Source organism: Haemorhous mexicanus, chromosome 13, assembly GCF_027477595.1.
Source record: "Haemorhous mexicanus isolate bHaeMex1 chromosome 13, bHaeMex1.pri, whole genome shotgun sequence".
NCBI lineage: Eukaryota > Metazoa > Chordata > Aves > Passeriformes > Fringillidae > Haemorhous > Haemorhous mexicanus.
In genome coordinates, this window is record NC_082353.1 from 19,371,795 (window position 1) to 19,398,119 (window position 26,325).

At 41.9% G+C, this 26,325-nt stretch overlaps 2 protein-coding genes across 5 annotated transcripts in view; one reads left to right on the plus strand and one right to left on the minus strand.

Annotated features, from left to right (window-relative positions):
- Positions 1-160: 160 nt before the first annotated feature.
- LINS1 (lines homolog 1) lies at positions 161-11,583 on the minus strand. Its single transcript, XM_059858638.1, has 7 exons — positions 11,479-11,583; positions 7,077-7,611; positions 6,900-6,989; positions 5,907-6,048; positions 5,090-5,680; positions 2,570-2,750; positions 161-1,599 (listed from the first exon to the last, which is right to left on the minus strand). Exons 2-7 carry the CDS (start codon positions 7,479-7,481, stop codon positions 708-710), a joined length of 2,301 nt encoding a protein of 766 aa, XP_059714621.1. The 5' UTR covers positions 7,482-7,611; positions 11,479-11,583; the 3' UTR covers positions 161-707.
- Positions 11,584-11,845: 262 nt separating this feature from the next.
- The window catches only part of ASB7 (ankyrin repeat and SOCS box containing 7), a 30,383-nt gene continuing 15,903 nt past the window's right edge, over positions 11,846-26,325 (plus strand). For all 4 annotated transcript variants that reach the window (XR_009488177.1, XR_009488178.1, XR_009488179.1 and 1 more), the window contains exons 1-4: positions 11,846-11,928; positions 12,633-12,727; positions 18,137-18,235; positions 21,382-21,642. Coding sequence is in view for 1 of the 4 variants with exons in the window: in XM_059858644.1 (XP_059714627.1) it covers positions 21,432-21,642 (211 nt within the window). In the remaining 3 variants the exon portion in view is untranslated. The remainder of the gene's footprint in view (positions 11,929-12,632; positions 12,728-18,136; positions 18,236-21,381; positions 21,643-26,325) is intronic.

Below are 26,325 nucleotides of genomic sequence, written 5' to 3' on the forward strand. Positions count from 1 at the left end.
TTTCTAATTCTCTTTCTTTTCTATTATTAAATATACATCCTATATTTATAGGAAATGCATGATGGATGCCAAAAATTCTGTTGGAATGTCACTTCTGCATCACCTAAGCTTAGTTAAAGATATAACGCTCAACTAAAATTTCCCATGGACAATACATGCCTTAATTTCACATCTACTTTTTCTTTTAATTAAAGGAATATAGACATCTGAAGGTCCACTTTGAGCAATGCACCAATGCAGAACACACAGGATAAACAGTAAACTGTCCCCAGCTATATTATTTTATTTAGCCCAACTTCTAAGCAGTTAAGTGTTGCATTAACTTTGCCCTGAGTCCATAAACCACTACTAATCTGGCAATGAACTCAAAAATAGAATGACATTAAGTATAATTGACAATACTTTAAATATCATATATTTTTGAAATGCTTTCACATGAGTTATTTATTATAAAAAGTTGAATATCCAACAACTAATCCTTATATACTGTACATTGACATACACATCATGAATGAGCTTAGGACCCTCAGGTCATGGATGATGTCACTGGATGCAATTCCAGATTTTAGGGTACCAACCAAATCCATGTTCACCCTGCCAGAGGTTAAATGCAATGACTAGTGCAAGAGGCATGAGGCAAGAAGTCAAATCTCATGAAAATATTCCCTGGTGAACTTGTTAAAAAAAACCCACAAGAACATTTTGGATTATTGTGGATTCATGGATTTACTCATCTTCTCAACGTGGCTCAGCAGTTTCAACAATGCAGATGGATTATATGGGAAAAGATTTCTTCTCTGCAACCTAGAAATAGCCTCCTGCAGCTCTTCCAAACACTTGGTTGATTTGCAGAGCATTACTCTTAGGGGAGCAATGTTATCTGGAGATGCCATACAAGTCCAACAGGATGAGGTAGGAGATCCCTTCGGTGACACTTCAGAGGTGCGTGGATTCCGGTCATCATCTCTGCAGCTGCAACCAGTTTCCCTCCTCCTCACCTCACCCTCACTGTTTGAAGGCAATTGCTTTGTGTTTCCCAAGCACTCCTTTCCATCTGATTCCACCTCCGAGTCCTCTGAGCTGTCATAATTAACCAGGCTTTGAAGAGAACCGAGCAGGGACGCGCTATCAGCGCCGGTCAGTGAGTCAGACTGGTTCCACTCTGCAGCCTCATTATCACCCTGCCGTGCTGTAAACATCGGGCAATTGGGAGAACGAGCCAAAGCCATCGGAGTCTGTGGTGCTGCTGCACAAACAGCATTTTGCAAACTCTCCCCAGTCACGCAGCTCTGCTTCTCTCGGTGGGGTGGCTTGACAGAACAAACTGGGTGGAAAGTGCTGTACCTGGTATCAAAATGGTTACAGACACCCACAAACTGATGCCACTCCTTCCCAAGAAGCTTTAAGTACCTGACCAAGTACTCCAGAAAACAAGTTTCTGACGAAATCAAAAAATCTAGAAGTACTGTGGAATCAAACGCAATTTTTTCCAGAAAAAATAAAAAGATACAGTGTGGGTTATAGCCACCTGCATGCACAAGGGACTGCCAGGATTCCTCCTCTTTTTGGCTTAGGTTATCAGCAGCACCATGCCGTAATCTGAAAAGTAAGCCAGGAAATAATTCAGTGGAATTTTTTTTTTAAAGCAGCAATATCCAGATGAATTCTTGCTCTTTTCTTTAATTTTATGAAAAAGAACAAAAAGAGAAGTCTGTGTATCAGAGTGAGAAAGAATGGAGACAGCTGGGGCCAGGAGATCAGACAGCTCAGGAAGCCAAAGCACTTAAAGCAGGCCTTAAAGGGCACTCCTTAGGAAACCTTCTGCAGCAAACAAAGTTACTTACAACACATCAACTGTACTTTAATATATATTTGAAACAATCTTATTTGAATATTTTTGTTAACCTGAATTCAGGCTAACTTTCAGAATGTTACACACACTGGAAGAGGAGCCTACTTGTAGTTAAGTGTCTAAGAACTGTGTGTGTCTAAGGTATTACTTGCATTATCTTCCCACTTGAAGCTTGAGAGCCTTGTATAAATCAGCATAATATCTTGTAAGGTAATTTAAACAACAATGAAGCATTGTACATCCAGGACAAATCCATGAAGAACACTTTTCAGTTGTTAGCAAGAACCATTTTTATCAAGTAGCTGGAATTCCCATAGGGCCAATTCTAATAAACTCAGCCAGAAGTACCTGAATTATTGAAGTTTAATTCTAATACCCCATTCTTGTCAAACCTTCAGTGTTGTAAGGAAGCAATCTTGCTTTTTATCTGTAACCACTATTTTAGACATGAAGTCAATTATCCTGAATTACAGGATATGATAAATTATTTAGTAGGAAACTTTCACAACTCCCATCTCCATCCAAAAAAGACTTAAATTATCAGCTCTTACACCACACATTATTACATCATCCTGAGGTTTTGGGGGGTGGGGTGGGGGGTTTAAATTATTAAAAAATAATTTTCCTTCCAACAAAAGCAACCAATAGGAATGTCACAGTAACCTCACTGAAGTTCAATTCTTCACAGTTCTGTCAGAAATAAAAAGGTACACTGACCTATCAAGTTTTAAATAGATGAGCAATAAAGCTTGAGCAGCTTCCCACATGTCATCATCTTGCTCCATGAAAACCAAGGAGAGCCATTCACAGTGATGCCCAGCTGGGTGAGACTGTGGGGAAGGCTTTACATGACTCCTCCAGAACATCAACAGCTGGGACATGGAGCTCTCAAAGTCTCCTGGAAAAAAAAAAATTTAACCATAAACTTTGCTGTACATTTTTATTGCCAAACAACACACACTTTATTTTTTAAATTAACAGTGCATAACAGTTCATGAATGCAGTTCTTTCCTTAGCTCAACTGATTTATCACAGCATCAAATTTTATAGATTAGTTCTTGCCATTTTAGTGCAGTAGCTTACTCATAAAAATCACTTAGTATTCATTAGACAGACTCTTTCCCTTAAGTCAAAAAACTTATACCTTCAGTACTAATGAGATACTATAGAGCAGTTTTTGATGTAACACAGCACACATTCAGTGTTTAGAAAACAGAAAATTTTCCTGCAACATTGAAATCAGTTTTACTCACTGCATCACTACGTGATTTTCCTTAATATTTGACTTTAAGATATGTTTTTCCTCCCAGCAAATAATAGGAACATTAAATTATCTTTGTTATTAATAGTTACCGTTCAGACTGAAACTCTTCCCTATAAACCTGGAAAAGACTCGCAAAAGTGAAATTAATTAAAGTTAAGCCAGTCTAATCCATGTTAATGACAAGAAGATCAAGCAGCTTCCCGGAAGGGAAATTAGCATATCAAAGCATTTAGGTGCTTGTTTTAAACACTTCCTGTAATTTCACTAAAATAAGGAAGTACCATTCTTTTCAGATTGAAATTCCTCTTGACAGTTGGGGTGTTTGAATCTAATTAAAAACCTCATTTTTATGTCATGAATCTGGAAAAGAAAGGAGAATGTGTTTCTTGAGAAAGAATTTTCATAGAGAGATCTAAAATGTAAATAGCCTACATTTTTTCTTTTCACTTGCTTTAATACAATCTCAGTCTCCATACACTTTTCAGAAGGTGGATCACAAGTAAAACATTCTTTACAAATATTTAAAAATCTTTAAGAATGCAAGTGACATCACAAATATAACATCTTCCAAAAATCTGGAAAAAGTTTCACAAGCTGTCTTATGGAAGTTGTAGCTCTTTCACACTGATGAATTAAAAATTCATTAGGCTTGCTACCTAGTATAGAAATATAAAAAGTAAAATAATATTATATCTAGAACTTCTACTAAAATGCCACAATGTATTTAAACTGCTGTAAAATTTCACCCTTGTTTAAAAAGAAACAGAAATTACTTTTGGCCACATCTTCAGTAAATCTATTATCCCTGCCCCAGCCCAGCCCTGGCACAGCAGCAGCTCTGCCCTTCTCCTGCCCAGCCCAGCCCCTCACTGCAGCAAACCAGCCCAAGGGAGCAGCTGTGGGAGGAATGCTCAGACCTGCTAATTGAAGGGCCAGACGTGTCAGCCAGGGTGAAGAACACAACCATTTACATAAGGAGGATGTGGAGCTGCTGGAGCCAGTCCAGAGGAGGCCAAAGAGATGCTCCGGGGCCAGGCTGGGAGAGCTGGGGGTGCTCACCTGGAGAACAGAAGGCTCCAGGGAGACCTTAGAGCCCCTTCCAGGGCCTGAAGGTGCTCCAAAAGAGCTCGAGAGGGACTTTGGACAAGGGCCTGGAGGGAGAGGACAAGGGGGAATGGCTTCCCGCTGCCAGAGGGCAGGGTTAGATTGGATACTAGGAAGAAATTCTTCTCTGAGAGGCTGGTGAGGACCTGGAACAGGGCCCAGAGAAGCTGTGGTTGCCCCATTCCTGAAATGTCCAGGCCAGGTTAGACAGGGCTTGGAGCAAGCTGGTCTAATGGAAAGTGTCCTTGCCATGGCAGGGGTTGGAACTGGATGATCTTTAAGGCCCCTTCTAACCCAAGCCATTCTGTGATTCTGTGTCCCACAATTTCCCTGTGCCTTACTGTGGAGCTTCCTTATTTTTATTTACCTTTCTCCACCACAGCTGGTTTTGCTTCATTACATTACTTGGCTGACAGTAATGCCTTGTTCCTTCAATAAAATAAATGCGTAATGGTGCCTAATGTTCTACCTCCACCATAGAAAAGAGAAGAGTGTTACCTGCAGCTCCTTTCAGTTCCCCACTCTGAACAGAGTAGATGCTTGTGCTATGGACTCTTTTTGTCCAGCTGAAAAAGAGCCTGGTGTTCTCAAGCTGGCTTAATGTTCTTAACAGGTAAAAATGTCAATCCTAAATGCAGCTGTTTCAAGCCCAACATATTGCAGGGCTAAGGATTTGATAAAATGCAAGGAGACAATTAATTAGGCAGGACACAGCAACAGCAGTTTCTTGGGTAGGTCTTCTCCTTCCTCCCTCCCACCACCACTAATTCAGCTGAAGTCTATTTACAGTCTTAATGAGCTGTGACTACAAAATCTGAACGCTCTAAAACTCTTGCTGCTTAATAAACAAAATTTAAATGGACTGTTACCTTTGATTTCTGCTTCTGTTGCAGAGTTGTGAATCTTGAATTCCAGTGCTTTAAGCACAACCAGACTTAAGGCTCTGAGAACAGTTTGGTCAGAAGCACCTTGAGAATCGTGTCCAGGAGCAGCTTCACTGCTTCCAAAGTAGCTGGACTTTCCACTGAGTGGGATCTGATTAAGCCAAGTCAAATTCACAACCTGCAGAACAACATTACTCAGTGCAAGCATATCCTCACACAAAGCTGGGGTTTGTAAGAACGGTGATCCACTTTTAGCATCTTCTCTAGACTTGTAAAGGACACATTTCTTAAGGAGCAGAATGAATTTCTTCTTGATTACATAAGGAATCGATGAGCTAATAACGTTGAGGACATAAGAAACTTTCAAAAATAAAATTCTCTGGCACCTGAGAGGTAATTCCAGTTCAATTCTGGAAATCAAAAGTGCTTCAAGCAGATCTATAAAACCGATCAGATTGTTTGTAGCTTCAGAATAAGGTGAAGTGTAGTGGTGACTGTCAAAATGATGGAGCAGGATGGCACTATAAAATCCTTCAAGCACTGCATCAAGAGGAGCCAACAGCTTCTTCAGAGCACCTACGGCAACAAGAGGCACATTACTGACCCGTGGTGTAACAGATAAATCAGTAAATAAGAAATTAATCGGCGTTGTGACTACTTTCAGAATATAAGTATGTTCAAACCGCTACATTTGAACAGCACTTTGTCACCCCTTGTATAAGGAAGGGCAGGGGCGTCCTGGAGCCGAACTATTCCCGAGGAATTCCGGGTGAGCTGCTCCTCCTGGCGGCACCGCCGGTACCTGCTCGGGCTACGGGCGCGTCCTTCAGCGTCTCCTTGAGAATCGCCGCCAGGGTCCACAGGCAATCGGCCACCCCCGCGCTCCCGGGGAATCCCAGCAGCGCGGCCAGGCTAAAGCTCAGCCACGGGACATTCAAGGCGTCCTAAGAAAAAGAATTCAAAACCCAATCACGTATGCTCTCAGTTGTTATGCAAATTACATGAAATCATAATACAATGATTCCAAATTGTATATTAAAAAGGTTGAAATGTAGGCGCAGACAAAACACAGGTAGAAACAATGTCTGTCCTGGGCCATTAATTAGGTCTTTAATTACAAACATGAAGCAACACATGCATGCAATAGAAATTATCTGTATGTTCCAAAAAGGGAAAACCAAACCTCCTAATGTCATGTGACCTACCCGAAATCAGATAATTCTGTAGAAAGACCAGATCTGAATTCATAATTCCCAGACAACTTGGCGAGAAATATTACAAACATAATTACGAAATAAATCTGTGTTCAGGATGCTACTATGGAGACTGCAATACATATTCACTAAATATACAGCAAATTTAAAAAAAACCCAAGTAATTGGGTTATTCAAACAAGAGCATACACCAAAGCATTTTATTAACTTCCAAGAGGTTATTATTTAGTTTTATCTACTGCATCACCCAACAGATACCAAGGAACTGCAAAAATCCTGATAGTCTAGATCATGGCTTTTTTAATATCTGTACTGCAACCTCAGAGAGATTGTCATCTGCACCCATTTTACTTTAAATGAGTTTCATAAAATTCCAGATTTTTACATGTAAAGACACTCCATGCTTCTATTACACATCAGATCTCCTTGCCTTCCATACTCCAGGCTCCTCCTAACACAGCTGACAAAGTTTCTCAGAAAATACAAACTAGAAAAACTTGGCTGTAGAGTCAAATGGAACAACCTGCAGGCACAGGTTCACTAAGCCATTTTTTTGAGCTGTGAAGTGATGGCACACTCACCTCTTCTTTCAGCTGGAAATACACAAGAGATGCCAAACTTTGTGAGGCCATGTGAGATAACAGCCGATCATCAGAACCGAGCAGGTGAATCTGGAGACAGGTAAAAAAGGAAAAATATCTAAGGCACATCACTTTTAATTTTTTTCTCCTTTCCTAAATAAATCTTTCAGAAGTTACCAATTTTGAGTCAATTTTTGCCTCCTTCAGAAGAAGAACAAAGATTTCACAGTACTTCTGTCTCGTGTGGAGTTCAATTTCCTGGGACTCTGCTTTGGTCACCATCATTTTGATCAAGGTGAGCTGGAGCAGCGTCACCTCTCGTGGGCAGAACGAGGAGCTCATGTTTGCAAAGCTGTTGGATAAATCATCTGTTGCAGGGACAACATCTGACATATCAGTGTCCTGATGGCTCCCAATGCCACCAGCAGTAGATGGCAGATGCTGCTGATGACAGGATTCATCTCCTTCTGGTGGCTGCTCAACACACAGATTAATTAAAGAGGAATAATGATGGCTTTCCCTTGCTAGGGGAATGCCTGCCAGGATGTCCTTATACATCTGCTGCAGGAGAGAGATCTTCATGATGAGATCATGCAATATTCCAGAAAATCCTGTGTGGCTTCACTGATTGCTCACTGCAAATCAGCTTCCAGGTTACTTTCATCCAGTAAGAGAAACAGAAGCACCACTGGGCATTTCTCTTCTAAGTTACCTATAAATAAAACATTCTGCTGTTACTTTGCAAGCAACTAGAAAATACAAAGGAACAACACATTTTTAGAGTTAATGCTGCCATTATTAAACTTGTTTTGAAAATGCAAATTCAGCTGCACAAAACTGTCTCAGTAAGACATTAAAATGAAGAATGACCATGCTGGGAAGAAGTTCACAGTTGCAGTATTATAGTACCAACACCAAAGTTCATTTGCTGGAATTAACAAACCCAAAGATGACTATTATTAGGGGCTACTTCTAAAGATGATTACTTGGATAACTTGCGAGCTTGGATTAAATCCTTCTCTACATTGCTAAACCTACTAGAACCTAAACTCTTTTGTGACAAATGCCTCCAAAAACAGGCATAACATTTCAGCTGCAAGTTTTCCTCTGAACTGGCAATGCTCATTACTCCACTGAGGCTGGAACTGGAAACAGCTCTCCAAAAAAAAAAAAAAAAAAAAAAAGGAAGCCAAAGGAAGGACAAGTCTTGACTTCTGCTGCACACAGGCTCAAGGTGGGCTGACCTCAAGGGCACAATGACTAAGAAGCTGAAAATTAAAGAATAATTTAAAATCTGAGTGCAAAATTTATTATGAACCAATAAAAACATTTAAACATATTCAGGAAAGGTAAAAAAAAGTGTTCATCCCCCTGTCAATGGAAGACATCCTTCAGTTTCAGCACTGGAATATTGCTACAGCTTAAAATGAAGAGCTACTAAGAATTCAAATCTCTGCATGACGTGTGAGCACCTAAGCCCTCACAATTCTCTGTCCAGTATGTAAATGCCCAGACACATATCCCATCTTCTCAGAAAAAGATAAAAAAATCCTTAAGAACATCAGGGTTTCTTTTTCACCTACATTAAGAGTGATGCTCATTTGTAATATTTATCTTAGAGCAGTTTTAACATGCTCCCTAACCAGGCCTCTTTTAATTAAAGCCAACAAACTCATTCCCTGTATCTATGGTGAAGTTAGGAGTGGAACTAAAGTTGATTATATTCATACTTTTTTTCATACTTGGCTTACTTTTTGCATCCCCATTTCTAAGTCTGGCAAAATCAACCAGGTAGAATTCCAGGCAGAATCCTGCAGCCATCCACCTGTAGTTGGCTTTTATTTAAATACTGCATTTCTTCTTTCTTACCAAAGGAAGAAAACAGTCCAGTCTTCCAATCAGTAAGAAATTCTAAAGATCTTCCCATCTATGTATCAGTTTTACCTGCATTTGTCATCAGACCAAATATTTTAAATTGCTACTTCTTTTTAGTAGAATATTAGAAAACAATGAAATTGTAAAAGTCAGTATACAAAAGTATATAAAAGTCAGGCATTTCTGTTCTAGCTTGTAATCTTCACAAGTTTTAAAAACAACATCCAACACTGAAAATTTCACCTTCATTTTTACAACCTGATTTTTTCATTGCAACTGAAGCATGCATTGACAAAATGGCTTCCCAAAGGCACAAAGGATTAGAGGTAGCCCAAGGTGTGCTACCCTGACTCATCACTTCTCCCACCATCAGGAAGCATTTCCTTCAGAAAAGAAACTAAAATTTGAGAGCATGAAGTTGCCAGCAGGAGTAATCTACAATTCCCTCTGGTGTGGTATTTTTAAAGACACATTCAGCAAGTGCTGACCTGGAAACTCCAAAATGCTACAGCATGTTCCTCACCTGATAGAGGCAAGAACCCTTCCCCCATCCTTTCCCATACTCCACATTTTGCTGCATGTTAAGAATAAATCTGGTATTTCAGGCAATAAATTCTCTTCATTTGCAGAATCTTTTCAGAATTCTACTTGAGGTGGAAATTTATGACCTGAAACCTCATAAAATTTCTTCAGAAATAGCTCTGAATATTTTATATAGCTATTGTTCCCATCCTTGAGCTTTATTTCTTCCTAAATGAATACCTAATAAAGCAAAATAATCTCAACACATTTACTCCTGTTTTTGAGGTCAGCTTGAATTATCACCTTATGTGGTAGATGAAGAGATCTCCTGCACAAATTCACAGGATCCAGCAAGGTGGTTAAGGCAGAAGAGAGCCAGAACTTCTCCAGAACACCCACAGTGAGATTTCACCTCCAGCACACGATGCTGGCTGTGCCTTCCTGGCTCCTCCCAGAACACATTTGTGTTCCACCATTAATTTGCAAACTTTACAAAAGCATCTCTAAGATATGTCTCACTCACACATGACAACAGATCACAAATGTAAGTCATTGAAGGAAATGAAAAGTGAGGGGGCTTATTTTGAAGGCATTTACTTCAAAGAGGGAGAAAATATCAGACAAGGACTAAATTTGTTTCAGACACAGCACGAGAGTGAAAAGCTCAAAGCTGAAGAGTAAAGAAAAGCAGTGACAAACTCCAACCCTTATTTGTATTATTTATCTGAGTTACTCATGACAGCAGCTAAAAACCAATTAAGGCAACACCTCACAGAGCCAGACTCCTGCATAAACAGGAACAGTTCTAAAAACCTTATATATAGACTGATCACATAAAAGACAGAAAGGAAAACTACACAGAAAGTAAGAAACAAACAAAAAAAAGGGGTTTTGTATGTTACTTTCACCATTAATAATGCTTTAAAACCAAAACCAAAGTCAAGTGGAGCAGCAAACAGAATGAGGGAAGGAACTTATGCCTCTTCACAATAACACTGAGTTATTGTGTGTCATTTTAAGCCATTTATGTTAGTTAAAAAAAAAAAAAAAAGGAAAATGTGCTATCAACAATGTTAATTCTAACTAAGAAATTGTTCCCTGCAAGGAGGGTGAGACCCTGGCATAGGGTGCCCAGAGAAGCCGTGGCTGTCCCAGAATCCCTGGCAGTGCCCAAAGCCAGGCTGGACAGGGCTTGGAGCAGCCTGGGATCATGGAAGGTGTCCCTGTCATGGCAGGGTGGAATGAGATGAGCTTTAAGGCCCTTTTTTCTAGAAAAACTATCCAAAACCCTATCCTATTTTCATTATAAAATTAAATCTGATAAAGCTAAATGAAAGCTCAGTCCATGACTTTTGGGTATGAATCTGAAAGCTCTGGGTCTACTTATAATGGAATGATCATAGCATTTAAGGAATAAAATACACTTTGGACTCCTTGCACTGCACTGACTTCGTAGGCTCATCTCTCAATTTAGAATAAGCTTCTGCTCAGTGCTGAAATACTGTAAACGCCTCTAAATTAGTGTCACAATCTTCCAGGCTTTGCAAACAACCTGAGCCGCGCAATCCCTGTTCACTGTGACACCTCAGCACGCCGGACGCCTTGGCTGCAATTCTGCCGGGCGCCTTCAGCCACCTCCGGCAGGAGCGGACCCGGACCCGCCTCACGGGCCGCTGGCAGCGCTGGGTGCCCATCGGAACCGCGACACTCGGGGTGACGGGGCGAGGACGAAGCTGCCGCTCCTCCAGAGCCCCCGCAGACACGGCCTGCCGGGCTGAGGGCGGCCGAGGGCCCCCTCCACTAGCGCGGCTTCCCGGCCCGGCATCCGCACAGCGCAGAGACCCCCGGCCCCACCTGGCGACCCTTCCTTCCTTCACCCGCCCGTTTCCCCCTCAGCACCCGGAGCGCGGGCTCCGCCTCAGCCCCTCCCGGGTTCCCCCTCAGCCCCTCCCACCACCACATCGCTCCCCAAGGCCCCGCCCCCGTAGAATCAAACCACGCCCATACCGCAACAGCCCCGCCCCTCCCGTTGCGGACCCGCCTCTTTCACTCCAGGCCACGCCTCTCGGCTCTCCGGCCCGCACGCCCGCGGCCCCGCTAAGTCATCCCAAGCTGCGGAGCGCCCGGGTCCGTCCCCGCCCCGCTGCCCGGCGGCCTCTGCCAGGCAACTCTCGCCACTCACCCGCCCCCGGCGGACCGCGAGGCCCAAACTCCGCTCCGTCACAGCGCCGGAACCGCCGCCGCCCCCTGTCGCAAAGCCACCCCCCCCCTCCTCCGCGGCTTTACGGCAGCGGGGCGGAGCCGCGGGGCGGGCCCGCCGTCAGCCCGGCGGCCAATGGGGCGCGGCGGCGGCGCGCGGGCGGGGGCGGGCCCGCCGTCAGCCCGGCGGCCAATGGCGGCTCGGCGGCGGCGCGCGGGCGGGGGCGGGGCCGGCGCGACGGGCGCGGATTGGCCGCGGCGCGGGTCAGTCCCCGCCCGCCGACCCCGCCGCGAGCCGAGGGGGGCGGCCCGGAGCGAAGTGTCCCCGCTCGGCTCGGCCCCCCCGACCCCCCGCCCGCCGCCGCCGCCAGCGCGGGGGGCGGCCGCGCCCGGGGCCCCCGGCCCGCCCCTCTCCGGCACGCGGGTCACGCAGGTAACCCCGGCTGCCCCGGGGTCCCTCACGGCGCGGGGAGGGGGGGGCGCGACCCCATGGCCTCCCCTCGCCCACACCGGGCAGCCCCTCCGGCGGGTGCGGGGCCGTGAGGGGCGCCCCCGCCGCTCCCTCTGGGAGGGGGTGCGCAGCCTCCCGCCGCCCCTGCCAGCTCCCCCGGCGGGCTCCGGGCCGCCCCCGGGGCTGCCCGCGGAGGGGGGTCCCCGTTCCCAGTCCCCGGCGGCGCCCCGGGTGCCTTGGCTGCCGCCGGGCCTTGGGGCTGTGCGCCGGGGCTTGGCCGGCTTTTTGTGTGAGTGTGAGTGTGTGTGTGTGTGTGCGCCGCTGACGGCTCCTGGAGCGTGAACTCCTGCGAGGGAGAGGTTTGGTTTCCCAGCAGCTCAGCTTTCTGGGTTACTTCCTGTCCCATTCTTTAGCACTTATCTTTACTTCCATTCCCTGGAGGAGCTGCCTTGACAGGGCAGCGGTCCTGCCGTTATTATCCCTTCAACTGCTCAGTATCCTGGGAGAGTGTCCTCCTTTTCCAGGAGAGATCCCGATTTTGATGAATAACCCCTTTCCTTCCAAATTTGTGGAGGCTCTTCCTATTTTGCCCAGCTATTGCTTTTATGTTAACCAATTCTGTTCTTCATTTCTCTCTTTTATGTCATTGTGTGGCTCAGTTCTACTTTTATTTTTTTTTTCTTTAGGTTTAAGCTGCCTTAAAGGAGAATTAAAAATAGTGACTCCAAAGAACAAAATAACACAGAAGAGAGAAAACAGCACTCAAAAAACCCCCAGAAAGGTGATGATTCATTTAGACTCTCAGAGTCATCCTAGACACATGGTTTGGCTGGGATTGGGGCCTCTTGTGCTTTTATGGATTTGAATAGGTAGCATTAAATTTCTTTGTTCTTTTAAAACCTACTTGCTGTTGACCTTTTAAAGTTTGAAAGCTCTGAATCCCATTTAAAGTACAGCTCCTCTTGTAACACTTTATAATTTTCCAAAATTATTCTGCAAATGTTGTTTTGATTATGAATTGCTACTTAATGGGGGTTTTGTGTCTTCATCTCAGGGGTATCACTTAAAAATACTTTGCTGTAGGTCGTTAAAAGGATCTTTTCTTTAAGTCTTTCCATAAATTTATGGGTTTAGCACTGCTTCTGTTTCTGTTTCAATTCTAAAATCTTTATTGGGCTAGGTCATGATAATTGCATTACATTAGTTTAGTCATACCTCACTCCTGTGTGGGTCACTTTATTGTGTGTGTGTTGTAACGGAGCTGCAAAAATTGAAATTAATTTAATTGGATGGTGTCTGCTTACAAGTACTTACTTTTTGGGCTGAGATCATAGAAGAAGATGATGCTGTTGGGTGCTTAAGAGGAAAAAATGAAAGGAGTCATGAAAACCAGTGCTGCTGGTAGGAGGGAGGTTCTGTTTCAGGGGGAGAGCTGTTCGTAGGGAGAATTGCGTGTTCTACGTGGTGAGATGAAGAAATGGATCCTAGGAGAGAGAGTGGGGGGTGAATGATGTCAGTCAGACTTTTTCTGCATCCTGCTGTCAGTGTGCTCCAAAGGATGGAGACTCTGCGCCTTCTTCTAACGCAGGGTCTGTCTTGAAGCCATTTTAATCTGTTTCCAATGTAGGTGAGCCTGGTTTTTTGGCTAAGATGCCCTCCCTGGAGGTCCCTCTGCTCTGTGTCGTGTTTTCAGAGATGTCACTGACTGTACCAAAACGTTGTTCATTGTTGGCAATCAGTTGTTTTTGAGCATTAGCCTGCAGGAGAAACAGCAGTGTTTGTTGCCAACAGCCTTGGTCAAGGCTGGATCATTTTTCCAATAGAGATGTCTTTAGATTCAGACAAAAAGTGGTTGCTCTGTGTTGAAGATTAAATAGAAAATCCCTCTGCAACAAATCCTAGGGAACACTCTGGAAGTGCAGGGCAGAAATTTTCCATGTTATTTTGATAACTCAGGAGTAATGACAGAACAGGTGGACATGCCCAGTGTGATTCCAGGAGGGATTTTCCTGCTAATAGGTGAGGCAGATGTGCATCAGTACAAACTTAGCAGTGCAGTTATTGCACAGCTGTTTCATCTGAATTTAGTTTATTATAACTCCCTTTTCCCCACCCACCCAGTGCCTCTCACATCAGGGCTGTAGCTGCTCTGACAGAACACCTCGTGGTGCCAACAATTCATGGGATCTTTGGGATTTATTCACAACAGGAAACCTAACTTTTCATTTGATATGTGAAGTTCCTTCCTAGTGTGAAATGCCAGTGCAGCAAAGTTTGATTCAGATGCAGAGACTGGAATTGAGTTCATAGGAATCAGGGAATTAACTTCTGGCAGAAATTTGCACATGGTTGAAACAAGGCACAGAGATCACTGATATGCTGAAGTCCTGCTCTTGATCCCTGGAAGAAATGCAGCATGTTGCAAGTATAGCAGCCCTTTAGAGAAAGCTTTAGTCTTCAGGTTATATGCTCATTTTGGGTTTGTTTTTCCTCCTTGTGAATCCTCAACCCTTAAAGGAAATGTGCTGTCTGAGGGATGGTTTTGTTTTGTTCCAGCAATGCTTACAGAATGATATTATCACAGTGAAAATCTTGCCTTGTCCACTAAAGACTTCCAACTAATTTTGTCCACTTGGATTCTTTCAGGCTGTATTAAATAGAAATATGTATCAAATGTACTTCTAAAGACTGTTGAATGACACAAAGTCTGTAAGCAGCACTCAGTTGGTTTATCAGCTGTGCTGTGAGAATTAGGGCTGAAGTGACTCCTTTAATGTGGTTTGCACTCACCATTGGTTCCTGCTTCTGTCATTCCTTGCAGTGTTGGTGTTTGGGTGCTCTAACGATAGTAAATCACGTGAAAATACATAAATCTTAGCAATAAACACTTGCTACAAATTAATTACTTATAAGGCTAAGCTTCCATCTGACTTTTGCTGTTTAAAACTTAGTGATAGCACTGCTGGAAGTTGGAGCAGAATTGGTATTTTTTGCTTGGTACACGAGGATCTCCAGGCATGCTGCAGAGCACGAGCTCCCTGCAGTTTGTCAGTGCACATCATGAGGGAGGAGGTTCTGGCTGTGTGAACCTGATGCAGCATTCTCTACTGAAAAAGGAGCTGGAAGGCTTTGCTTTAGCATCAGCATGGAGGTCCTGCCTTCAGAAGGAATTGCAGGATTTTATTCTTGGGGCTCTGCTTGAGCTTAAGGTTGCCAGTGTATGGGTGGGGTGCTGAGGATGGTGAGTGCATGCTGTGCCTCCTGAAGGTGAAGTTTCCCTCAGGTTTGCAGACCTGAAGTTGCTTGAGCTGGGTGATGTCTCTGATTCTCCATCAGGCCCAAAGTCAGACCTCACAGTCCCTTAGTGAGATGGATAATTGTAGTAAAATGACACCTCTGTGCTTCAGTTTCACCCACCTGCAGAATGTAACAACACAGCAGCTGCTTATTAGTGTGTAACAACATCACCTCTAGTTCTAGGAACACCTGAAGTTGGTGGGGCCCTTGTAGATTAACTCTTTTGGTTATTTTAAATTTCATATGTCTGAGCTACGAGCTGGCCTTACAGGAGCTCTCAGGAGAAATGTGTAACTTTTAATGACACCTTGTGAGGAATTAAGGTTTCTTTCCTTTGAAGCAGCAGTTCCACTGTGATGTTTTGGATTCATGCACTGTTAACTCATTGCTTTCAGGCCCAGCAGCTTGCATGTGTTGTTTGGTGATTTTCATCTCAGCCACAGGGATACCTCGCTTGGTGTCTGGGCTGTAGCATGGAACTTTCAGCAGAAAATGGATTTGGGATTATAAGGCTCTGTGAAATTTTGATACTTCACATGTTACTTGCAAACTTCACGTTTGTGATGTGAGAATGCAAATGACAACACAATTGTTTGCCCTACTCTCTTGTCTGAAGAGCTGCTGGAATAGGAGCGTGAGTGACAGCTGAAATGATGGTTGTGTTTAGTTTGTCAAAAATATAGTGACCATTTTTAAAATGCCGTGTGAGTGAGAACACATTTAGCTTGCTCAAGCTTTGAAATGGGTAGGAGAAGTGAGTTGTGAGACTAATGAAGGCTGATGTGATTATCCTTATTCCACAGGGCTTTCCTTTTTTCTGTTGTTTATTTGATTTAAATGTCTCGGAATACTTCAACCACGGGCAACTCAGACCTACACTGCTGAGGTCTGTGCCAGATACTAAATGTCATGTGTAATGGTACACTTCCCTTGTTGTACAGAGTTAGGCTGACATCAGTAACTTATGGTCCTTATTCTGCTCTTGGGTGTGTAATCTCAGAGTTTAGAGATCAGGACTTTCTGTCAGGCCGTGTGAATGAGCAAAATCCTGAATTTTGAGGTCCTGCTTTTTGTACCAACCTTTAACTTTCTTTAAAGTAAGTGTATACATATGTTGGAATTAATTTTCCACGTGATGTTTGCAGTGACTTTAAAGAAGTGACACATTGATGTGGCAAAGTCTAAGATCTCTTTGACAACATGAGACATTATCAATAGATAATGAGGATGTTTGTCTTATTATTTTTATTTGGTGCTGCTCTACTATAATTATTAGTGTTTTAATCAAACTTTGGTAAGTCATTGAGTGAGGGTGCTTTACTCTTACTAAATATGACTTATTTTTATTAAAGTTGCAGATCTTACTCTTGCCATATGCAGCTAATTTTCCTTTGGGGGGAAAAAGCTTGTTACTTTTTTAGTGGAGCAATCTGTTACCTTGTCTGTAGTCTGTGAAGTCAGTGCAATTCTAATTTGCATCAGCTAATAAAAAATGTGTGGGTTTTAAAGTGAAAATCATGCAAAAATTTAAAAAAAAAAGGTGAACGACTGATCATCTATGCAAAAAAACAAGGCTAGAAATGTGATCAAATTAGGTCATGGCAGTGCAGTTTTGTGCAGGGCTGTAAGCATATCTGAAGACCTTGTATGTTTTATCTTGGGAAGCAAAGCTCTTGGAAAATGTGCATAAGAGGGATAAAAAGGGCTTTTTTTCATCCTCCTCTTTGAGCTATCATTGCGAAAGGATGATTTTATGTTGCATTAAGTGGCAGAAATTTCAACTTAATCCAAGAGAGAGCTGCAGAGTTCATGGAACTGTTTTGGTGCAACTCGTTTGCAGAAGAAACGAGTCACAGTTGGGTTTGTGTGATCAGCTGTACAATTAAGTATTTAATGGTTTTGTTGTTTATTACCTGATTGCAGTGCTCAGATGAGATAAGAGGGCCTTTCACTAGAAGTTTGCAGCCAAAGGAAATGAAAGGTCAGATAAAGGTGTAGAAAGAATTGGTGAAATAACAGTGATGAGTACAGGAGGAATGGTTGGGACTGATCCCATTAACTGCAAGTGACAGGGGGGATAAGGAGGGGCCACTCTGAAGGAGGAATCTGCACAGGGGCTGTAACTGGCTTTTGCTAAACCTTGATTCTAAAAGGGTAGTTTTTCTATATGAAGGAAAGTGTGAAGAGTTTTGAGCTGGTGGTTTTCTTGTGTTGTGGAGGTGGCTTTACCTGTTTGTGAAACACAGCGTGTGTCAGCTTGAGCTGTCACATGAAGGACAGGGGACAGGCTGGTGGCTCTGCAAATCCAACTGAAGGCCACAACTCAGTGGTCTGTGGGCTCAGGTTTTATTCTTTACTTAGGGAAGCAGAGATGGGATGGAGATTAGGAAAAAAACCCCAAACCCCATACCAAAACAACAATAAAACAACCCCACAAACAAATAAAAAACCCCCAAAGTAGTTTGGGAAGAACTAAATGGATCCTGAATGTTTTTCCTGGCATCTGGCTCCCACAGGGAGGTGTTGAGCAGTGAGGCAGAAATACCTTCTGTAACCTTTGTATCCATTCTTGTTCCATACAAGAGGGGCAGATGCACATAATTATTAGGGAAGGGTGCAGACCATTTCTTCAAGGTATACCCCAGAGAGGGAGCACATCCCTCATTTCTCTTGTCTTCTATAAAATATTTTATGTAGCCTTTTCCTCATGTGGCAGAAGCAAACTCTGCCCACCCCAGCCTCTGGAGGACTCTTTGATAATGACAGAAAACACACTTTGGGTCTTTTCTGACATAGCTGCATGAAAATGTAGCATTCTCACACACAAAGTAAAAGTAAGTAAACCTCTGGCTTTTATTCTTTACAACTAACAAGAAATACCATTTTTTTTAAGGGGTAGCAGGTTGTTTGACACACATGGGCACAGAAGATTATGAACAGTGAAGACAATGAAGAGTGGGACATCCATCAAAGAGTAACAACCTCTTATAAGGTAATTCAGGACCACATTGAGTTTATCCTGTTGCACTTGCAAAATCAATTAAGTAACTGTTGCTGTCCTCCATTTTCATGGCACTATAAAATCATTATAACCAAGAATATATAGGTATATTTCCCCCCCGCCCCCCCGTGCTTCCTTTTGGTTTTTTTTACTTGCATGCAGAAAACCAATATGTAACAACCCAAATGCATGCTGAGTTCTGAATGAGATTGATTACAGTTGCAAAACATTAAATATTAAATGCCAAAGGGCTACTTCCAGTAGTCCTCCTTCTCTTCTCCAAAGATTGATGTCTTAAATGGGGCTTTGCAAACAGGAGTTTTAAATGATCTATGGAGCAGAAGTAAAAATGTTTTCAAAGCTGGTGTGTACCTAAAACTATCCTGAAACCTTTAATGTTATGGTTAAGTATTCTTGTCATTTGAATTTCATTGCTTGCCATAGGGGTGAGATGGAAGAGTGGATATTTACAGAAACTGTGCAAGTGATAAAAGGAGCTGCCTGACTTTGTCTTCTGCTTTGTGTGTTTTAGTACTTATGTGCTTTAGTACCAGCTAATTTGAATAAGCTCTGCTAGTCACATGCAACATATGGAGCCAATGCCAATTTTTTATAATGCTGCATTACAAATATACCCACCAGCTGAGAAGTGTGAGAGAGAGAGCTCTGCTTTTCCTCAACCAACTGTCTTCACAGAGAGTTGCAGGGGGAAGGAATACTGCTGGCCCTTCAAATGAGAAATCCCATTTCATCTCTTTAGTCATCCCATCTCTTTCTGTAGCATTTTGAGCAACTAGCCTGACCTTAATCTTCAGGATCACTTGAAGGTTTGCAAGTATTGGTCCTTTACAAGAAAGGACTGTAAAAATGGCATCATAAAGTTTGATTACATTAAGTTTTGATCAGGTATTCTCAGTTTGAAAAAAAAGTTTTCATATCATGTTTTTGTAGGTATTCAGAAACTAGGGCTAAAAGAGACATGGTCTGAATTACAATTTTTAAGGGTTTTGCATGACTCATCATCATCAGTTAGATTCTGTCAGTTTTCACCTGCAAATCCAAAGAAGATCTTGCTCTTGCAGCTGGAATTTCATTACCAGTGCTGTTAGTGGTGTGATGCAGAGTGAAGTCAAGCTCCCTGTCTTATAGATGAGCATGTTCTGAAGTGCTAATTGGAGTTTAGAAAAGAGCTTAGCAAAAGCTTGTTAGAGTCAATAGAAATACTTCCATTGTCATCAGATTAACCAAGTTTGATTTTTGGAATATGCTGCAAAAGCTGACCTATTGAGTTGGCAGTTGCTGCTTTGCAAATCCCCTTTCCTCCCAGCCTCAGATAATGAAGTTCACACTGTAAAACAAAACAAAGCCAGTTTCTAAGGCATGTATAACATATGGAGCTAAAAAGTCTTCTTTAATAACCCTGTGCTGAAGTAGTGATTGTTGCCATACATGGTAAGCTGAAGCATTTATAAATGTCAAAGACAGGCATTTGCTGTGTGTGTAATTTCCATATTTGCAGGGTAAGTGGGGTCACTGGAGCACCTGTTAATTATAAGTTTATATCTCTCCACAAAGCAGATAAATAACTTCCATACCATAGGCACGAGGGGGTTGTAGAAGAGCAAATACACGCTGTGCCTTTGTCTGCAGAGTTGGCACTGATTGATGCTTTCCCTTTTCTCTTGTCTGTGGGTGTACCTGCATCACAGGAAAACAATTGTCCAGTGGGATGTGGGGAGGTGATTGCAATTTCTTTTGAATGACCTGTGGATCATGAGGATCTGGAAGTCTTTTTGATACCTAAAAGAAGGTTTAGGTGATGATATGTGTCGACATCCTAATAAACCAAAAAAATTCCTGTAAATTTCAAGTTTTGCTTGAAATTAAGTTTCATCATTAGAACTTTTCTTTGTAATTTAATGTTGATTAACTTTGCAGGAGTTTAAATTCATTCCTGTTTTTAATCTTCTAGGTCTGTGTTGATATCCATCCACGTTTGAATATTTTCTGAGGCTCCTGTTGCTCAGCATTACCTTTCTCATACCCTGCTTTTATTCTTTCTTCTGAAATTCCTTTCTATTTTAGGATTATGGGATATAATACACAATGTATGTGAAAATGCAATCACTTAACTTTGTGTACTGGGGAACAATCCCTAAATACCTGTTCATTTTCTTGCCCCCAAGTAGAACTGCAGGTGGTACTTTTCAAACAGAGCATGGAGTACACAGTATTTCTCTCTTTCCCAAGGTGTGCTTCTTTCTAGGCTCTTTTACAGTGGCTATTTTAGATTCCCTTTTGGCCCAGCTCTCATGTGCTGTATCAAGGTAATTATAAATGGAATTATTCTGATATATGTTCTCATGGTGTTTGACAGGGCTGTAGTAACTGCACTTCAATGTATTTTCAGGTCTCATGAAATATTATCCTTCTATTTGATTTTTGGAACGCAGAAGTTCTTTGCAGCCTGTGTGTACTAATTAAGAAGTGCTCGAGCCAGAATACAAACAGTAGACTAATTAAAAAAAAAAAAAGAGTGCAAAAGGAAAAAAGATAATTAAAGTTTTCAGTTTGAACATTAGTGTTACTAATACTCACACGCAGTAAGTCACGGAATTCTATTGGTAAGATATTTTCCCTGAAGCTTACAAGGGCTGCATTTCTAGAGAAAGAAAGAGTATCACAGATCAGTTACTGTAGCAATGCAGTGGTGTTCCCTGCAACTGTTTGGCTCATCCATTCCATAGTTTGGATAATCCATTTATCCAGTGTCTCTGGAGGTAGTGATATTAACCACAGTGGGATTTTGAAATGAATGGTGGCTTCTGGAGATTTTTCATTTTGCTCATTGCTCAGTTGCTTTAATTGTGAACTGCTGTTTGATGCTGTCACTTCTGAAGAAAACATTTACTATTTATAATGTGTAAGTGTCCTTTTCTTTTGCAGTTCAGTGATGTCACCATGTACTATGATTTTGCTAATAAGAGTGAGATCATTTGGGGTTTATCCTCTGTGTAACATCACTTTTCCCAGCATACAGAGAGAAGTCTTAGGATTAACGGAATGCGATGCTTTCTTTCCTACATACCCATTTCTGATCCCAATCCTAATTTATTCCTGCTTCCCATTGACTGAAGGTGACTCGTGTGAGCTCATGAGGCTCCTGTAAAGGCCAGACTCAGCTAGGATGTTACACCACCACTGCAGGAGGAACCCTGAGCTGCAGGAAGAGCTGCAGATCCAGGCTGCCGTGGCCGCCGGCGATGTTCACACCGTGCGCAAGATGCTGGAGCAGGGATATTCCCCCAACGGTCGGGATGCCAACGGCTGGACCTTGCTTCACTTCTCTGCAGCAAGGGGCAAGGAGAGATGTGTCCGTGTTTTTCTGGAACATGGAGGTGAGTTCCCCACAGAGAAAAATCTTTATACTCATCTGTATATGTTTGGGTTTAGGGTAAATTTGGGAGAGAACTTTTAAAGGTTTTTTTTTTTTTTTTTTTTAGAAAAGTAGATTTAATTGGTTCTTTTCTTAATTTGTTTGGGAAAAAACATTTTGGGAAAAAATTGTTTATTAAATAATAAAACTTAAATAATATTAAATTATAAAACTTCTTGTTGTTTTGAAAGAGATGATAAGCCTAGAAGAGTCTCTTTTTTGGGTTGTAGTTTGGCTTACTTAGACTTTTATTAGTTTTTTTTGGCATTGGAAATGTTGTGGCTCAGGCCTGGCTTGGTGGGCTATAGCTGTGAGTTGTTGGTGGTTTTTTTGGGTGTTTAGTTTAGAGTAGGTTTAAATAGGTTTAAAGAAAAAGGAAAAAAATCTATAGTTTAGGGAACTTTTTTGCTTTAGCTAGTTAAAACTAACTAAAATCAAGGAGTGTTCTGTTTTGCTGTCTGTCTATCTGCAGACAACAACAGTTTAGGAGTAGTAATGTGGAGGAGTGAGTGCAGTCTCTGCAAACAAACTGTGTGCTTTTCTCCTCCCTTCACTCTCTGGAGCAAGTCTTAAAGGTGCAAAACTTATTATTCAGCATAAACAGACCAGATTATTTGGGATAAAAGCATCATATAGCCAACCCAAGACATCATCTGGCACCTTTCTGTCCCAGTTTGCACTGCAGGGCTTTCCAGTACTGGTTAGATATAAAATACTTCTAGTTATCTTTTGTAATTATTATTTTTATTCTTTTGTATCTGTTAATTTGTGATGCATACTCTGAATGACATCATAGCTTAGCTTTATATTTTCATAACTATTTCCCCCAGCATTTCCTAGGAATTGTTCAAGGAATGAATAAGCGTTATGAAAATAGGGCATTATAAGGACTTACTATAAAATGAAATGCACTCACTACAGGGTTCTCTTCTCTATTAGGGGGTATTATTAGAGAAAGGCAGATCCCTGAATTTAAATCCTTGGGAAGTTTGTTTCAGAATTCTAAAACAAGTTAACCAATTGCATTAAAGACTAAGTTTAATGTAGGCTTTAACAGAATCTGCTAAACTTTATGAAAACAGTCCTCTTTGTGCAAGGACTCCACTGTCAGCTAATCCAGATGAGTTTACAGCTCTCCTGCATCCAGCCACAATGAAACTTTATTTCAAGAGCTGACTGAGTTTTGTTGATTTAAGTGGTGCTCATGTGGGTGATGATTATTATGCCTCAGGTGGTACAGTCAGAATTTCTTATTGCTTTATCATCTTCCAAGGCCACCTGAAGCTTTAGAAAGGGATCATCCTAATCTTTTGAAGTGGTACTGGAGAGGAAATCAGTTGATGTTCTCCACATTCTGATCAGTGCTCCTGAAGAACAATATCCTCTATTCTAGCACTGTTCCTACCAGATCAGTGATGAGGTGTTCAGTCCCAAGGAAACTGAAATGATCTTTCTGATGCTTTGTGTATCTGAGCCATGTGGACCCCTTGTGTCTGTCACTGGGTTTGTCAGCTTATGGATCATCCTGAAAGTGGAGTGGCATTAACAGGCTGTGGTAGTGGCACAATCAGTGATTTGTTCCTTAAGAGCAGTGGTGGGATACAGCCTGAGCAGCTGGACTCTGTGGATGCACCTACTACAGATTGTGACCACATAGAAAGGGCAAACCCTCATGGCCTTCTTGGAAGGGGGAAAAAAAAGAAATATATATATGTATTCATATACAATATATAACTTTAAATTTCACTTTTTAAAAGTAATATATGTGGATAATCTCAAGCCTTCAAAAGTTTAAGGCTTTAAGTCACATACATTGCTTTTAACTTTTTATCTGTAAGTTTAAAGATGATAAAAAACCCCCAATCCCTTCTGTATTCCTATGTATTTTCATTTTATAGGTTTTGATAATACATAGCTGCTGACGCGGTGGTTTGTTTATATTTTTGTTGTTACTCTTTCCCATACAAAGTAGCAGCTGAATGTGATGCCTCATGACAACTGCCAGTAATGAAACACCTTTGTCCTGAGGCAGCTTGGAGTTGAATCACCAGGATGAGAAAGTTGAGTAACAAATAGTGTGAGCTTTAGTCATCCACAGCAGCTTCCCTGCAGCTGAGCCTCGCTCCCCAAAATTGGCACTGCCTGCTGCCTTGCCTCGTTTCCCCTCAAAACAGAGGCATAAAAATAATGAGAATTTATCACATAATAATGTCACAAATGAGTTATTAAGCAGCAAGTGAGTTGACTCTTACAAGCCGAGTTAATCATGCCACCCTCATTAGGCAGAGGTTTGTGTCTACCTTTGCTCACGTGATCTCTATTTTTCTCCCTCTGGAGTGAATTGTTTTGCTGCTGGTGTTTAATCCCTGTGGAACAAAAAAAAACATACTGGGGTGAAAGAAAAAGTCCTTTTTTGTTGTGAATTTTATGGTAAAATAGAGAGTATTGAACTATATATTGGCAATAAATTGACAGTGAGAGGGAGCCTGTGGAGTTCTGGGGGAAAGAGGGAGTTGAGATGGGAAGGAAGGGGTGGCTGGTGGTGGTTGTGCCTGTCTGGAGGGGTGATGGAGCTGAGCAGAGCTGGGAATATTTCCATGGGGAAAACAGGAGTGGGAAAACCACAGTGGGCTGTTGCTGAGGGTAGAGTGCTGTGCCTCAGATCTGAGATGCTGCAAGGCTCCCAGCATAGCCTGCTAGTGGGATGGAGGGTGAGTTGGGCTAATAAAGGCTGGGAAGGAATCTGGTCACTGACCTGGAAATAAAAAGTAGATTCTTATGGGAGTCATGACCTGTCCGCCTCCTGCTTTTGCTTTTTCTCTTCCATCATTGCTCACCAGCAAAGAAAAGAGCCAGAGGACAGTGTTGTGCATGCAGATTGGCTGATTTGAGTGGAGGTGGTGGAACAGCAGGAAGCTTTTTATTATCTGCTGAGGAAGGAGACACAGATAGATGGGGAAAATGCAGAAAAACCAGTCCAGACTAAAGGATAAAGCCAGCAGAAATACCAACTAGATACAGAAGGGATAAGTCAGATAACAAATATTATTTAGCAACTGGTGAAATGCAGAAAGTTCATCATAACCATGGAGAAACTTAGTTTTCATGAGAAATAGTGAATTTGACTTTCTTAGTGTATTTGTCTCATTTTATTAAAGTGAATATTCTATGAAGCCATCTCTTCCTACCCATAAAAACAATCTGGAGTCACAAAGCAACACCAAGACAGAGAGTGTAGTTTTTAGTAATCTAGTAAAACAAGCCCTTTTTCCCTTTAGTGTACTTTGTAAATTTTTAATATGACATATAGAGACAGACAATCCAACACTGGACAAGAAATATGTTTAATTAATTTCCAGCCATTGCTATTAATGTTACAACAAGCTAAAATCTTGAAAGTGTCCAGTTAGCTGTCCCTTGGTGATACCGTCTCAATATTAACTGAGCACTCTCTGGTTATTCATATTAAAATGAAGAAATAATTCACTAAAGCTCCTAGAAATGAAATAGTAAGAGAAAGTAGCCAAGCAGCCCTATTTATTTATTTTTAGTCTTGGCTTCAAGGTATCTAAATTTTAGTAAGGTCAAGCAGAATCTGGAAGGATATAGAGCATGCCAAATGCTCACCCCCCCCAAGCTCCTAAAGTGTTTCTGTCTCTGAGCAGTAATGCTTTTCTGGACATCTTCTGTATCAGTGTTATCTTAGGAAATTCAAAACAGAAGCTGCATGTAGCCATGCTTCTAAACCTTGTGGTCAGAATTAAGCCCTAGAAATAAGCTTGAAATAATAGAAGTACTCAATGAAGCCAGAAGCATTGCTTAAGCACTGCTTTCTTGGCTTCCCCAATTACTGTGATAGAGTGACCTAAGGAAGGTGTCAAGGAAAAAGGAAAACTCTCCCACTGAGCTGTAAATTGAAATTCTGAAATATCAGTCTTTTATTTATCAATCTATATATCCTCTAGATTGCAGTATTAGAAAGAGTTTTATTAGCAGTAGTTATTAAATTACTATTTAATATCTAGTTTATGTGCCCAACTTTCACATGAAATAAAATAATCTCAGTATCATTCAATGCTACAGATTTTCTGTCTGGAGTGAGCTTGATTGCAGTAATTGGTACCCTTGATAAGCTTTTCAAGGCTTCTGCCATTATATTTTGTCTCCTATTTGAGACCATTGGAAGTGACCAAATGCAGTTGTTCATGTTTCTATAATCTGCTCTCCCCATGTGAATGGGAAGCTTGGAATGAAAGAACTGTTTGACAGGATGGAGATGAGATAGAGAACTGCTGGCAGGTGCTGGCTTGATCCCTTTCTAGCTAAAACTGCCAGGTAGTTTTCACCCCACTGCAGATTCTAAAAGGTTAGCAGAGTCATTCCCAATGCATTTTTACCTTGCTCGTGTTCCAGGGGAAGACAGTTGCTTTACAACATGATACCAATACTGAAAATTTTAGAAAAATCAGAAAAAAGCCCCCCAGCAGCACAAGTTCTATAGGCAGCATCAGCTTTGGGGTGTTACTTTTACTAAGACAGCATGTGAGTGATTGGAATTCGTTTGCAACTTCATGCAGGTCCAGCCTCTGCTAAAAGCTCGTGTGAAATTCAGAAGTTTTCCAGGAGGTGGCAGCAGGACATTGAT